Consider the following 16,189-nt stretch of genomic DNA (forward strand, 5'->3'; position numbering starts at 1 on the left):
CCGCGGGTCCCGGCCGTTGATGAGCGCCGGGACTGACGCGATGTGATGCGGGGTCGCAGCGTCGTTAAGGGGTTAAAAAGTGTTGAGCGAGAAGCTATAAACAGGGATCAGGAAAAAGCAAATATATTAAACACATTCTTCTCCACTGTATTCACAGAGGAAAATGGAGCATAGCAAATGTGGTGCCAATATTAAAAAAGGCAATTACAGGCCTGTTAGTTTAACCTCAGTTGTATGCAAATTGTTTGAGGGTTTTCTGAGAGATGTTATTTTAGAGTATCTTGATAAAAATAAATGTATGACCCCATATCAGCATGGCTTTATGAGGGATCGGTGGAGGTGAGCTAGGGACAATCGCTGGATGTCTTATATCTGGATTTTTCAAAAGCAATTGATACGGTGCTACATAAAAGCTTAGTACATAAAATGAGAAGGATTGGGCTGGGGGAGAATATATATATATTTTTTTTACTTCTGTACAACAGCTCCCCCCTAGTGTCTAGTGCACAAAACATGCAGTAACAGGTTTAGGACACTAGTTGTTGTACAACTAAACAGCTCCTTCTAAAAAAAAAAAGTAAAACTAAAGCATGTCGGCATCCTGGGTAAGGGACACCGGGGGAAGGGGGACAGGTTAAGGACACTGGGGTCTCCTAGCAGAGCAGTGTGTGTCCCGATCTTCGCAATCCTGCGCTGCTCAGGATTTTTCTGTGCGAAACACTGCCATCAGATTTGTCTAGCTGATAGGAGCGATTGCTGTGAGGGGGGTGGGACGAAACCCCCCTAGGTCCCGAGGCAAGATGGCTGGCTATCAGTGATAGCCACCATCTTACCGGGCGTGGCGGGATGCTGCGAGTAGCAGCCAGTATCTGCATGATGTACATGTACGGCATAGGTCGGGAAAACCTTTCCGGTCATGACATAGATGTATGTCATTGGTCGGGAAGCTGTTTATAAGGGGTCAAAAACTGAGGGAATTATAGGCCTGTTAGATTAACCTCTATTGTATGTAAATAGTTTTAGGGTTTTCTTAGAGATGCTATTTTGGAATATCTTGATAATAATAAATGTATGACTCCATATAAGCATGGGTTTATGAGAGATCGGTCATGTCAGTAGGTGAGCTACAGTCTGGACCAGGGGGAATCGCTAGATGTCGTACATCTTGATGTTTCCAAAGCATTTGATACAGTGCCACATACAGTAAAAAGTTAGTACATAAAATGAGAAGGATTGGGCTGTCAGAAAATGTGTGTAAGTAACTGGCTCAGTGATAGGAAACAGAGGGTGGTTATTAATGGTACTTATTCTGATTGGGTGACTGTTACTAGTGGGGTACCACAGGGGTCCATCTTGGGTCCTATTCTATTTAATATATTTATTAATTACCTTAGGGAGGGAGTGTATAGTAAAACAGCAATCTTTGCAGATCATACTAAACTCTATAAAGTGGTTAACACAATAGAGGACTCTGCACTTTTACAAATGGATCTGGATAGGTTGGAGGTTTGGGTTGGGAAGTGGCAGATGAGGTTCAACACTAATAAATGTAAGATTATGCACATGGGGAGGAAAAATTCAGGCTGGGATTATGTATTAAATGGGTGCACACTTGGGATGACTGATATGGAAAAGGACTTAGGAGTCTTAGTTAACAGTTACTTTAGCTGTAGTGACCAGTGTCCAATGCAAATAAAATCATGGGGTGCATCAATAGGGGCATAGATGCCTATGACAAGGAAATAATTCTACCACTGTACAAAATCTCTAGCCAGACCACACATGGAATACTGTGTACAATACTGGGCACCAGTGTACAAAAAATAGATAGTAGAGCTGGAGAGGGTTCAAAGACGGCAACCAGAGTAATTTGGGAATGGGAGGATTATAGTACCCAGAAAGATTATCAGAACTAGGGTTATTTAGTTCATAAAAAAGGCGGCTTAGGAGCGACCTAATAACTATATATAAATATATCAGGCGGCAGTACAGAAATCTCTCCCATGATTTAGGCTGGGTTCACACTACGATTTGTAACTACGGTTCCCGTATAGTTGGGAGGAGGGTGGGGGGGCTTAATTGCGGCGCCCGTACTCAGCCGTATTTGGGAACCGTATCTAATGCATGTCTATGAGCCGACCGGAGTGAACCGCAGCCACCGGTTGGCTGCTTTTTCGGCCGTATGCAGTTTCCCGACCGCAGGGAAAAACGTGGTCGACCGCGTTTTTGCCTACGGTCGGGAAACCGCATACGGCCGAAAAAGCTGCCGACCGGAGGCTGCGGTTCACTCCGGTCGGCTCATAGACATGCATTAAATACGGTTCCCGAATACGGCTGAGTGCGAGCGCCGCGATTAAGCCCCCCCCCCTCCTCCCAGCCGTATACGGGAACCGTAGTTACAAATCGTAGTGTGAACCCAGCCTTATTTATATCCAGAACTGTATCTATAACAAGGGGACATCTTCTACATTTAGAGGAAACAAGGTTTGGGATAGCAGTGAGACTGTGGAACTCTCTTCCGGAGGAGGAGTAAGAGAGAGTTCAAAAGGGGCCTGGATGCACTTGTGGAAGGTGATAACATTACAGGTTCTGGATACTAGATTTATAGGGACAGAATGCTGATCCAGGGAATTATTATGATTGCCATATTTGGAGTTCGGAAGGAATTTTTACCTCTAAGATGAGGGTTTTTTGCTTTCCTCTGGATCAACTCATCAGGAACTCAATAGGGATATAGGTTGAACTTGAACTTTAATTTATGTGGAAAACTACTGAATATATACTACAGAGGGTATGCACCCATCAGATTGCTTTACTGTACACAGTGACTAATTTGACTTAAAACTTACATTGCTTTTATGAAATAGAGAATATTTACATTCATACATATCTTGCTTTATTCATACCTGGATCTTAGAGGAATAAATACACAGTGGCTGTTTACTGGATCCCATGCACAATAGGGGTCACGTGTTCCTAGACAACTTCTGTAAAAATAAAAATCAGTGCAAATCTAGATGAAACTGGGCAAAGAAATTAATGTATAACATGGATTTAGGATAGACAATGAATTTAACCCCTTAAGGACATAGCCCATTTTGGCCTTAAGGACACAGCCAATTTTATTTTAGCGTTTTCGTTTTTTCCTCCTTTTCTACTGAAAATCACAACTTTTATATTTCCATCCCTGTGCAAAAAAAAAAAATTGGCTGTGTCGTTAGTCCAGTGGTGAACAACTTATCCCCTATTATAAGGATAGGGGATAAATTGCAGATCACGGGGGGTCCGACCACTGGGGCCCCTGTGATCTCCTCTACGGGGCCCTGACAGGGAAGGGGGCGTGTCGACCTCCGCACGAAGCGGCTGGCCGACACGCCCCCTCAATACAATTCTATCGCAGAGCCAGAGAGCTGCCTTCGGCAATCTCTGGCTCTGCCATAGTGTTGTATTGAGGGGACGTGTCGGCGGCCGGTTCGTGCGGTGGTTGACACCCGCTATCTGGCCAGAGTGCCTGGCCCCCGTACAGAGAGATCAAACTTATCCCCTATCCTTAGGATAGGGGATACGTTTTTCACCACTGGACTACCCCTTTAAGGACCAATACAAGTAAATCTGTACAACCCTGAAAGACCAGGCCTGTTTTTTAAATCGGGGATGTCTATAAGAGAATAACTGGTAACGTTTTGCCAATCACGATAATTCTGACATTGTTTTTTTTGTCACAAGTTGTCCTTCATGTACATAGTAAAAGTAAGCCAATATAATTTGTATTTTTTTTTACAATGCAAAAAATCATGACATTTTAAAATTTGAAGTCTAACAATTTAATTGAAATTTAGAAAATTTTGAAAAATTTTGTACATTTTTTTTTATGTGCTATGCAAGGTTTGCAGAAATTTGAAGGTGGTAGAACATAGGAACCCCCCCCCCCCCCAAATGATCCCATTCTAAGAACTAGACCCCCTCTAAAAATTGGAAATTTGCTTTTTTTCACGAATGCATCATTTGTGGGACATATTTTTTGTACATCGCTTCTGATATTGAAAGAAATGCACCGTATATTTTATTGAGTTCGGTAATACCCCCGCTTATTGGCCATATTTGGTTGCATGGCCACATGGTGGAACCCAAAAGGAGAGGAGCACCATTTGGCTTTCAGGATATCATTATACAAATTATAGGCTGCACTTCATCTTGCAAAGCATTCTAGCTGTAAGAACAATACTGCATCCCCAAAAGTGACCCCATTTTCGAAACTACACCCCTAAAGTATTCACCTCGGGCAAAAGTGAGTACGTTGAGCCCTTATTGTGAGGCTAGAGTCAGTAGAAAAAAATAGCAATTAGCTTTTTTCCCCCCACAAATTCTTTATTTGTGGGACATCATTTTGGTAAGTCATTTTTGAAATGGAGGAAATGCGCCCCATATTTTATCACGCTGTTTGCCCCAAACTGGGCAGTACTCCTACTTAGGCCATATCTGGTTGTCTGACCGCCTGGTAGGACCAAGAAGGAGAGGAGCCCCCTTTGGCTTTCAGGGCATCATTATATAAATTATAGACCGCACCCCATGCCTGTAAAGGATCGGAGCTGTCAGAACAATACCACACCCCTACAAGTGTATTGGATGGGCCAGGGACCGCTCTAGCAGTGATGCACGGCTGTCTGTGACAGGTAATGCTCCTGATCGATATTTCCGTCTATTTGTGGGAATAAGCACCCACTTATGGCGAATATATCCATCACTGTGTGGTAAGAAAAAAAAAACTTGAAAAAACTGGTTTATTGTGTGTGTGTGTGTGTGTGTGTGGGGGGGGGGGGGGGGTTGGTAATAGTCCCCATTCATATTGCATTTCTGCAGTATAGGTGTCCATTGTCATGTCAAAGAAGGGATGCCAATGTATACTGTAACAGTCTCATTCAGAAATGACTAGAGCTGCAACAGTACACGTCAGCATCATTTTTTTTTTGACATGATGCTGACGGATACTTCTAACATACCGATGAAACGCAGTATGAACAGGATGCAGTGTAGGGTCACATAGAGTGCATCCAGAGCATATTTCACACAGCGGATGCCCCCAGTTGTTTTTGCACAATGTCTTCTCACAATGCATTCTCACATTGGCCTGTACTATTTGTTCTTACTCATCTTAGCTCTGACTCATCTTATTTGCTGATAAAAATGTCCTAAGGTTAAAGGTAGTTTTTAAAGATACCCTCATGTGTAATTATTACTGTTAAACAGTATTCCAATTTGTCCATGAAAATGTTGTAAAACCATCCTGTTTAGAATCAGTTTTTTTTTTCTTAATAATACTTGCACAATATGGGGAGTGTTGTCTGGCAATAGTGGAGTAAAGATGCACCTTTAGCGAGCTCTATGGCAATTCTCTACATAGTCCAATTACCATTTGTGCAAAATACTTCATAGTAAACCTTTACAAACTTTGAGAAGTCTAAAACCTTAATGTGTGTGAATGTATGCAATTTAAAAGACAACAATTTTTATTTTAGAAGCTCTTACTTCATGCATCCATTATGTCTATCGCAACGAGCAAGAGGTACTTTAACCACACATCTGGAATACACCACTAAGAGAGATCCTGACCCCTTGTCTACTTCAAGACCTACAATTTTCTGTTCATCTTCCTTCTCACCACATCTGCAAAAAGGGAGGACATTTGTGTTTTCAATATTGGTACAATATGTAGCAAAGTTAATATCAATTAAGAAATGTAGTCATAGACATACCTGTCTGTAGGGTATGTCTTTATCTCTTCAAGCAAAATGCTGTGCTTGTAGATATCACTTTCAATTATACCCAGTTTGGGAATCAAAAGATACTTAAGGACAATTCCAGAGTTGGAGCCAAGAAAAATAACTGTTTCATTTCCAAATATACCACAAGATGCATCCACAGCAATGTGTGTTAGCTGATCCCTTGGAAAAATATAAAACAGAAGTTTATTTTCTATACATTTTTGATGAAGAACAATTTTAAGACCAGGCCAATTGCTATTCTATTCTATCTGCTGAATCTCACATTAAAATGTAATGCTGATATATAGGAAGAACAATGTTTATAATACACTTCATTCTTAATTGATAACATCTTAATGGGATTCTAACCCTTTCCGTATTATAACAAAAAAATAGGCATTGCTTACCCCAGGAATACATGTACAATTACAGTGGCATATCAAAGCTCTGCATGATGTGTTTTCCAATTTGATTAACCCCTTAAGGACAATGGAAGTACTCCTACGCCCCCGTTTCCGAGTCCTTAAGGACCGAGGACGTAGGAGTACGTCCTGTCCATTCCCGGTGCCCGATGCCTGCTGAAATCGTTCAGCAGGCATCGCGGCATATCGGCCAGGGGGGTCATTATGCCCCCCCATGTCGGCGATGGACAATTCAGTCCAGCGAACTGCGGCGATTCCGGGTCACCAGATCTGATCATTTCCAACAACGCAGAGCTGGTTGGTAATGTAACTGTGCGGGAAAACCTTGGTAATAGCGACCACAATATAGTTACTTTTGACTTAAAATGTAGAAAACAAAGACAGACGGGGAAGGCAAAAACATATAACTTTAAAAAGGCAAATTTCCCTGGGCTGAGATCTGCACTACAGGACATAGACTGGGGGGAGGTGTTCTCAAATACTGATACAGAAGGTAAATGGGACATCTTTAAATCCACTCTAAATAACTATACAGCTAAATATATACCAAAGGGGAACAAATATAAACGATTAAAACTAAATCCTACATGGCTGACAAATGATGTTAAAAGAGCAATAAACAACAAAAAAATAGCCTTCAAAAAAATCAAATCTGATGGATCAGCTATAACATTTAAACAGTACAAATAGCTTAATAAAATCTGTAAAAATGTAATAAAAACAGCGAAAATTCAAAATGAGAGACAGGTGGCCAAAGAAAGCAACACTAATCCTAAATATTTTTTTTAGATATATAAATGCAAAAAAAGCAAGGACAGAGCATGTAGGACCCATTAATAATAATAATGGGGAGGTTGTCACGGGCGATCAAGAGAAGGCGGAGCTACTGAATGGGTTCTTTAGTTCTGTATATACTAGGGAAGAAGGAGGAGCTGACATTGGCCAGGTCAGTGCTGGTAACACATCATGTAATGTACTGAACTGGCTTAATGTAGAGATGGTACAAGGTAAGTTAGGTAAAGTAAATGTAAGCAAATCTCCAGGGCCGGATGGACTACACCCAAGAGTTCTTAGAGTGTTAAGTTCAGTAATATCTGTACCCTTGTTCATGATATTTAGAGATTCTCTGGTGTCTGATATTGTGCCAAGGGACTGGCGCAAGGCTAAGGCTGGGTCCACACTACGTTTTGTCCCATACGGGAGCGCATACGGCAGGAGGGAGCTAAAAGCTCGCGCTCCCGTATGTAACCGTATGCGCTCCCGTATGTCATTCATTTCAATGAGCCGACCGGAGTGAAACGTTCGGTCCGGTCGGCTCATTTTTGCGCCGTATGCGCTTTTACAACCGGACCTAAAACCGTGGTTGACCACGGTTTTAGGTCCGGTTGTAAAAGCGCATACGGCGCAAAAATGAGCCGACCGGACCGAACGTTTCACTCCGGTCGGCTCATTGAAATGAATGACATACGGGAGCGCATACGGTTACATACGGGAGCGCGAGCTTTTAGCTCCCTCCTGCCGTATGCGCTCCCGTATGGGACAAAACGTAGTGTGGACCCAGCCTAATGTGGTACCAATCTTCAAGAAGGGCTCTAGGTCTTCGCCAGGCAATTATAGACCGGTAAGTCTAACGTGCATTGTGGGTAAATTGTTTGAAGGACTTATAAGGGATTACATACAGGAATACATAGGGGATAATAGTATTATAAGTGACAGCCAGCATGGGTTCACTAAGGATAGAAGTTGTCAAACCAATCTAATTTGCTTTTATGAAGAGGTGAGTAGAAGCCTTGACAGAGGAATGGCTGTGGATATAGTGTTTCTGGATTTTGCCAAAGCGTTTGATACTGTCCCTCAGAGACGTCTGACAGGTAAGTTAAGGTCTTTGCGCTTGGAAACTTTAGTTTGTAACTGGATTGAACACTGGCTCATGGATCGTACCCAGAGAGTGGTGGTCAATAATTCATACTCTGATTGGTCCCCGGTAATTAGTGGTGTACCCCAAGGTTCAGTACTGGGCCCGCTGTTGTTTAATTTATTTATCAATGATATAGAGGATGGTATTAACAGCTCTGTTTCTATCTTTGCAGATGACACCAAGCTTTGTAGCACGGTACAGTCTATAGAGGATGTGCATAAGTTACAAGATGACTTGGATAGACTAAGTGTCTGGGCATCCACTTGGCAAATGAGGTTCAATGTGGATAAATGCAAAGTTATGCATCTGGGTACTAATAACATGCATGCATCGTATGTCTTAGGGGGGATTAAACTGGCAGAGTCACTGGTAGAGAAGGATCTGGGTGTACTTGTAGATCACAGACTACAGAATAGCATGCAATTTCAGGCTGCTGATTCCAAAGCCGGCAGGATATTGTCATGTATAAAAAGAGGCATGGACTCAAGGGTCAGGGACATAATACTCCCCCTTTATAAAGCATTGGTACGGCCTCACCTGGAATATACTGTTCAGTTTTGGTCGCCTGTTCATAAAAGATACACTGCAGAGATGGAAAGGGTGCAGAGACGCGCGACTAAACTAATATGGGGCATGGAACATCTTAGCTATGAGGAGCGATTAAAGGAGTTACAATTGTTTAGTCTTGAGAAGAGACGTTTAAGGTGGGATATGATAAACGTATATAAGTATATAAATGGCCCATACAAAAAATATGGAGAAAAACTGTTCCAGGTTAACCCCCCCCCCCCCCAAAGGACGAGGGGGCACTCCCTCCGTCTGGAGAAGAAAAGGTTTAGTCTAAAGGGTCTTCTTTACCGTGAGGACTGTGAATTTATGGAAAGGTCTACCTTATGAACTGGTCACAGCAGGAACAATTAACAGCTTTAAAACAGGGTTAGATACATTCCTGAAACCAAATAACATTAATGCTTATGCAGAATTATAAAACTACATCCCTTTCCCTTATCCCCTTACACCCTTCCCTTCAATTCCCTGGTTGGACTTGATGGACGTATGTCTTTTTTCAACCATACTAACTATGTAACTATGTAACTCCCAGCATGCCCGTTGGCTGTCGGTGACTGCTGAGAGTTGTAGTTTTGCAACAGCTGAAGGCACACTGAGTTAAGTAGCAAACCAGTGTGTCTCCAGCTGTTGCATAACTACAATCCCCAGCATCCCCAGCCAAAGTAGTATGCCTCCAGCTGTTGCATAACTACAAGACCCAGCATGTCCTTCCGCTGTCCGTACATGCTGGGGGTTGTAGCTTTTGCAACAGCTGAAGGCACACTGGTTGGTAACAAACTCAGTGTTTTGCAAACTCGATGTTTCACAACCAGTGTGCCTTCAGCTGTTGCAAAACTACAACTCCCAGCATGCACTGATAGACCGTACATGCTGGGAGTTGTAGTTTTGCAACAGCTGGATGTTTCCCCCCCCCCCCCCTCCCCAATGTGAACGTACAGGGTACACTCACATGGGCGGAGGATTACAATAAGTATCCGGCTGCAAGTTTGAGCTGCGGCAAATTTTCTGCCGCAGCTCAAACTGCCAGCGAGAAACTACTGTGAACCCCCCGCCCGTGTGACTGTACCCTAAAAACACTACACTACACTACACTACCAAAAAATAAAATAAAAAGTAAAAAACACTACATATACACATACCCCTACACAGCCCCCCTCCCCAATAAAAATGAAAAACGTCTGGTATGCCACTGTTTCCAAAACGGAGCCTCCAGCTGTTGCAAAACTACAATCCCCAGTATTGCCAGATAGCCGTTGAGTGTCCAGGCATGCTGGGAGTTTTACAACAGCTGGAGGCACCCTGTTTGGGAATCACTGGCGTAGAATACCCCTATGTCCACCCCTATGCAAGTCCCTAATTTAGGCCTCAAATGCGCATGGCGCTCTCACTTTGGAGCCCTGTCATCTTTCAAGGCAACAGTTTAGGGTCACATATGGGGTATCACCGTACTCGAGAGAAATTGTGTTACAAATTTTGGGGGGTATTTTCTGCTATTACCCTTTTAAAAAATGTAAAAATTTTGGGAAACCAAGCATTTTAGGTAAAAAAAAAAAAAATTGTTTTTACATATGCAAAAGTCGTGAAACACCTGTAGGGTATTAAGGTTCACTTTACCCCTTGTTTTGTTCCCCGAGGGGTATAGTTTCCAAAATGGTATGCCATGTGGGGTTTTTTGCTGTTCTGGCACCATAGGGGCTTCCTAAATGCGGCATGCCCCCAGAGCAAAATTTGCTTTCAAAAAGCCAAATGTGACTCCTTCTCTTCTGAGACCTGTAGTGCGCCAGCAGAGCACTTTTCACCTCCATATGTGGTGTTGTTTTCTGAATCGGGAGACATTGGGCTTAAAATTTTGGGGGGGGGGGGGGGTATTTTCTGCTATTATCCTTTTTAAAAATTAAAACATTTTTTTTTTACATGCAAAAGTCGTGAATCACCTGTGGGGTATTAAGGTTCACTTTACCCCTTGTTACGTTCCCCGAGGGTTCTAGTTTCCAAAATGGTATGCCATGTGTTTTTTTTGCTGTCCTGGCACCATAGGGGCTTCCTAAAGGTGGCATGCCCCCCAAAAACCATTTGTCGCTCCTTCCCTTCTGAGCCCTCTACTGCACCCGCCGAACAATTAACATAGACATATGAGGTATGTGCTTACTCGAGAGAAATTGGGTTTCAAATACAAGTAAAAATTTTCTCCTTTTTACCCCTTGCAAAAATCCAAAAATTGGGTCTACAAGAACATGCGAGTGTAAAAAATGAAGATTGTGAATTTTCTCCTTCACTTTGCTGCTATTCCTGTGAAACACCTAAAGGGTTAATACACTTATTGAATGTCATTTTGAATACTTTGGGGGGTGTAGTTTTTATAATGGGGTCATTTATGGGGTATTTCTAATATAAAGACCCTTCAAATCCACTTCAAACCTGAACTGGTCCATGAAAAATAGCGAGTTTGAAATTTTTGTGAAAAATTTCAAAATTGCTGCTGAACTTTGAAGCCCTCTGGTGTCTTCCAAAAGTAAAAACTCATACATTTTATGATGCAAACATAAAGTAGACATATTGTATATATGAACCAAAAAATATTTATTTTGAATATCCATTTTCCTTACAAGCAGAGAGCTTCAAAGTTAGAAAAATGCGAAATTTTCTTTTTTTTCATCAAATTTGGGGATTTTTCACCAAGAAAGGATGCAATTTACCATAAAATTTTACCACTAAGTTAAAGTAGAATATGTCACAAAAAAACAATCTCGGAATCAGAATGATAACTAAAAGCATTCCAGAGTTATTAATGTTTAAAGTGACAGTGATCAGAATTGCAAAAAACGCTCTGGTCCTTAAGGTGTAAAATGGCCTGGTCCTTAAGGGGTTAAAAAGGAAAAAGGCCTTTTTTTTTTTTTTTATAGAGACAAGAAACTATTTGCTTTCCAAGACACTATTTACACATGGCAATATACTGCATGCAATGGTTTGTTTTGTCTGTCAATTTCTTTAATTTTGAAAGTTATATTTAAATTGTGTGTGGGCTGTATCCAAGCAGCAAAGCTGGGTTATGTATGGTACATGATTGCTTAACCCCCTATGGTAGACATTTTACCAACCAACATTGTCAAAGAAAACTATGTTTCCAGAATATTGTGCAATCCAATATGGCTGCCAAATCTTGTGATAACGTGCGGTACAGAAAGTGATCACAAACATGTGAGCTAATTTTCACACTGTTCTGACCAGTCATTTTAGAGAAAACTATGTTTGTAGAACATTGCACAATTCAATATGGCCACCAAATCTTGTGATCAGTTCTGGTACAGAAAGTGATCACGCACATATCTGTTAATTTTCAAATTGTTCTGACCAGCAAGTTTAAAGAAAAATAATGTTTGTTTGTGCAATATTGTGCAATCCAATATGGCTGCCAAATCTTGTGATCATGTGTGGTACAGAAAGTGATCGTGAACATGTGTGCTAATTTTCACACTGTTCTGACCAGTCATTTTAGAGAAAAACTATGTTTGCTAAATATTGCGCAATTCAATATGGCTGCCAAACTCGGCCATCATTTGTGGTACACAAACATTTGTGCTACGTTTCACATTATTCCGATGTAATAATGTATGCAGAATATTGTGCCATCCAATAGGGCAGCCAAACATGATTAATTGTGGTACCGAATGTGTTCTCGAACATGTGTGGTAATTGTTCAGACCAGCATTTTTAGAAGAAACAATGTATGGAGAATATTGTGCAATCCAATATGGCTGCCAAACCAGGTTATCATTCGTAGTACAAAAAGTGATTAAGAACGTGTGCACATTTTCACATTATTCCGACCAGCATTTGCAAAGAAAAACAGGTATGCAAAATATTGCACAATCCAATATGGCTGCAAAACCAGGTCATCATTTGTGGTACAGAATGCTATCACAAACATATGTGCTAATTTTCAAATTGTTCTGACCAGCAATTTAAGAGAAACCCAGGTTTGCAGAACATTGCGCAATCCAATATGGCTGCCACATCTGGTGATCAATTGTAATACAGAAAGTGATAAAGAACACGTGTGCTAATTTTCTCACTGTTCTGATCAGTAATTTTAGAGAAAAGTATGTGTTATGATTCGGCTAGCTGGATGTGGATCCTCTGTGTCAGCGAGGGATTGGCGTGGACCATGTCGGTGGACCGGTTCTAGGATTGCTACTGGTATTCACCAGAGCCCGCCGCAAAGCGGGATGGTCTTGCTGCGGCGGTAGCAACCAGGTCGTATCCACCAGCAACGGCTCAACCTCGCTGACTGCTGAGAAGGCGTGGGACAGAAGGACTTGACAGAGGCAAGGTCAGACGTAGCAGAAGGTCGGGGCAGGCGGCAAGGTCCGTAGTCAATGGCGATAGCAGAAGATCTGGAACACAGGCTTTGGACAACACTAAACTCTTTCTCTGGCACAAGGCAACAAGATCCGGCAAGGAAGTGAAGGGGAAGTGAGGTTATATGGACAGGGATCAGGTGGAAGCTAGTTAGACTGATTGGGCCAGGCACCAATCATTGGTGCACTGGACCTTTAAATCCTAGAGAGCCGGCGCACGCGCGCCCTAGAGAGCGGAGCCGCGCGCGCCAGAACGTGACAGCCTGGGACCGGGACGGGTAAGTGGCTTGGGATGTGATTCGCGAGCGGGCTCGTCCCGCTATGTGAATCGCTTCCCCATCGTGAATGTCAGTGCAGCGCTCCCGGTCAGCGGGTCTGACCGGGGCGCTGCAGAGAGGAGAACGCCGCGAGCGCTCCGGGGACGAACAGGGACCCGGAGCGCTCGGCATAACAGTATGTTTGCAGAATATTGCACAATCCAATACGGCCGTCAAATCTGGTGATCAATTGTGTTACAGAAAGTGATGACGAACGTGTGTGCTAATTTTCGCACTGTTGTTACCAGTTATTTGGGAGAAAACTATATTTTCAGAATATTTCAATATGGCGGCTAAATAATCTGATCAAATGTGGTACACAAAGTCATGATGAACATGTGTGCTAATTTTCGCACGGTTCTGACCAGTCATTTTAGAGAACACTTTGTATGCAGAAAATTGCGCAATCCAAGATGGCCGACAAATCTGGTGATTAATAGTGGTACAGAATGTGATCACGAACATGTGTGCTAATTTTTATATTGTTCTGACCTGCAATTTCAGAGAAAACTATGTTTGCAGAATAATGCGCAATCCAATATGGCCACCAAATCTGGTGATCAATTGTGGTACAGAAAGTGAGTAATCTACTATATAACCTTTAGATTAACAATGTACATATTACACACATTTAACAAAATTGCATATCATTACTAATGCTATCTAAATGTTATTTAAACATCGATTGGATAGGTATCCGGAAAAAATAAGACTCTTGCCAGGCGCTTCTCCTAAAGGTAATGAAAGTCCAAACCACGCAGGATGGATGCAGGGACAATCACTTTAATGGTGCAATAACAAGTTTAGAATCCGAGCAGGACTTTTCGTCAGGCATAAGGAAGTCAAGTACAAGCATTGATTATATGGCCCTAAGGTAATCATTACCAGGTCACTAGGTCAGCAAATTACATAACAAATAAAAACAGTAAAATAAGACATAATATGAAAAATCCAATAGAACCTGTGTATATGTATAATATAACATAATCTCACTTGGACACAAATAGTTACAATGATTAAAATACAGTGTGTTAACAAAAGTACATAGTCCGTGCTATATGTAAACAAAACAGTGGTTTGTGAATGATAGTCAGAACAAGGCCACTAGTAAGAGCATCATCCTGTTTACTGTGTAGTGACAGCGGAGCTGTGATCATGCCCGCATGTCAGACACACATGGCGCTGAAATACACTACATATAATGCTGAACTGAGAAGGCTCTGATAGTATCCCTCTGGACCCATTTGAAGACCAATTGTGTCAATCCAATGATTGTCTGGATACAGTGGGGACCACTCGAAACGACACTACAGCTGGTTCACCACGGGGGGATTTTTTTGAAACCCCCCCAAAGGAAAACATCCAGGATTCCGGGAATGTTTCTCCCTTAGAGGAACAAAAGAAAAATAGGAGAAGTCGAGGGAAAAGAGGAGGAAAAAAGAAGAAAAGAAAAACTGATGTGTCTACAGATGGATCAGATATGTTAATCCCACGGACGAATAAGGAAACTACAACTAAGAACACTTTATGGAGTAAAATATTCAACCTCTCCAAACAGGATCTTAATCCCCATGACATTTCTCTACTCCAAAAGGGTTTATCTTTCTGCCCATCTCATAAAGGAGATGAATTTCCATTATTCCTTGACTTTAATAAGTTCATATGGAAATTAACCCTTAAGAGGTTTTTCCCATAAGAAAACCACTGATGGCAAGAGTACGGACGACATTGAGCAGTGCACTGATGGTATTAAACATCAATCCGTCAAACCGGTCTCCAGATTTAATCCAATACATACACAGGGTCCACATATACAAGTCTTTTATGAACTTGTCAATGACGAATTTAAACAACTAAACAAGACAAAACGTGGACATCCTGCCGACAACCTAACCCAAAAAGAGAAACTTGCCCTTAAGAGCCTGAAGAGTAATCCTAACATAGTGATTCAGCCAGCGGACAAAGGGGAAGGTGTAGTAATACTCGATCATGATTATTACAAGAGAGAAGCAGATTATATTCTGTCCGATCAACAGTTCTACAAAAGAGTCCTAGAAGACCCTTTTAAGAAGATTAACGATGATTACCTGGCCCTGATTACAACAGGGGTAGCAGATGGTATACTAGACAAAAACGAACAGAAGTTCTTACTCACCAAACAAAGCAATAAACCATACTTCTATTTTCTTCCCAAGATTCATAAATCCATCAGTCAACCATCCAGCCACCCAATCATCTCCAACACCAATTGTCTGACCAGTAACCTATCTCACTACATTGACCTAAATTTACAGGAATATGTTATAGGTCTACCCAGCTATCTCAGGGATTTAACACAACTCATTGAACAGCTACTCACTCACCAATGGGAGCAAGGCCTGAATTTAATTACTTGCGACGTGACTGCTCTATATACCAATATCCAGCACAATATTTGGATAGATTGTGTCAGAAATTTTCTGCTGAATGACAAGAACCTCACAGAGCCACAAAGAGATTTCCTGGTGAAAGGCCTTAAATTCATATTAGGAAACAATTATTTCATATATCACAAAAACAATTACCATCAGCAAAAAGGGACCGCTATGGGGTCCAAAGTGGCCCCGTCATATGCAAATCTCTTTATGGGGATCTTCAAACAAGAACACATTGAAAAAAAATCCAGATTTTTCGTCACATATTGTCCTATATCGTCAATATATTGACGGTTTGTTCTTCTTCTGGAAAGGAATCAAAGAGTCCATTATTTAATTAAGCGAGAAGATAAACAAGAACAATTGGGGAATTAGTTTCACTGTGGAAATGAGTGAAGAACATGTCAACTTGACCTCAACATATCACA

The 16,189-nt window shown here is 41.7% G+C and overlaps 1 protein-coding gene across 8 annotated transcripts in view; it reads right to left on the bottom strand.

Moving 5' to 3' along the window:
* SEMA6B (semaphorin 6B) overlaps nt 1-16,189 on the bottom strand; it is a 974,413-nt gene that overhangs the window by 181,319 nt on the left and 776,905 nt on the right. For all 8 annotated transcript variants that reach the window (XM_056572065.1, XM_056572058.1, XM_056572042.1 and 5 more), the window contains 3 exons: nt 5,754-5,942; nt 5,527-5,664; nt 2,907-2,987 (listed from right to left, as the gene is read on the bottom strand). In XM_056572065.1, the coding sequence (XP_056428040.1) occupies nt 2,907-2,987; nt 5,527-5,664; nt 5,754-5,942 (408 nt within the window). The remainder of the gene's footprint in view (nt 1-2,906; nt 2,988-5,526; nt 5,665-5,753; nt 5,943-16,189) is intronic.

The sequence above is a fragment of the Hyla sarda genome, chromosome 1 (assembly GCF_029499605.1).
Source record: "Hyla sarda isolate aHylSar1 chromosome 1, aHylSar1.hap1, whole genome shotgun sequence".
NCBI lineage: Eukaryota > Metazoa > Chordata > Amphibia > Anura > Hylidae > Hyla > Hyla sarda.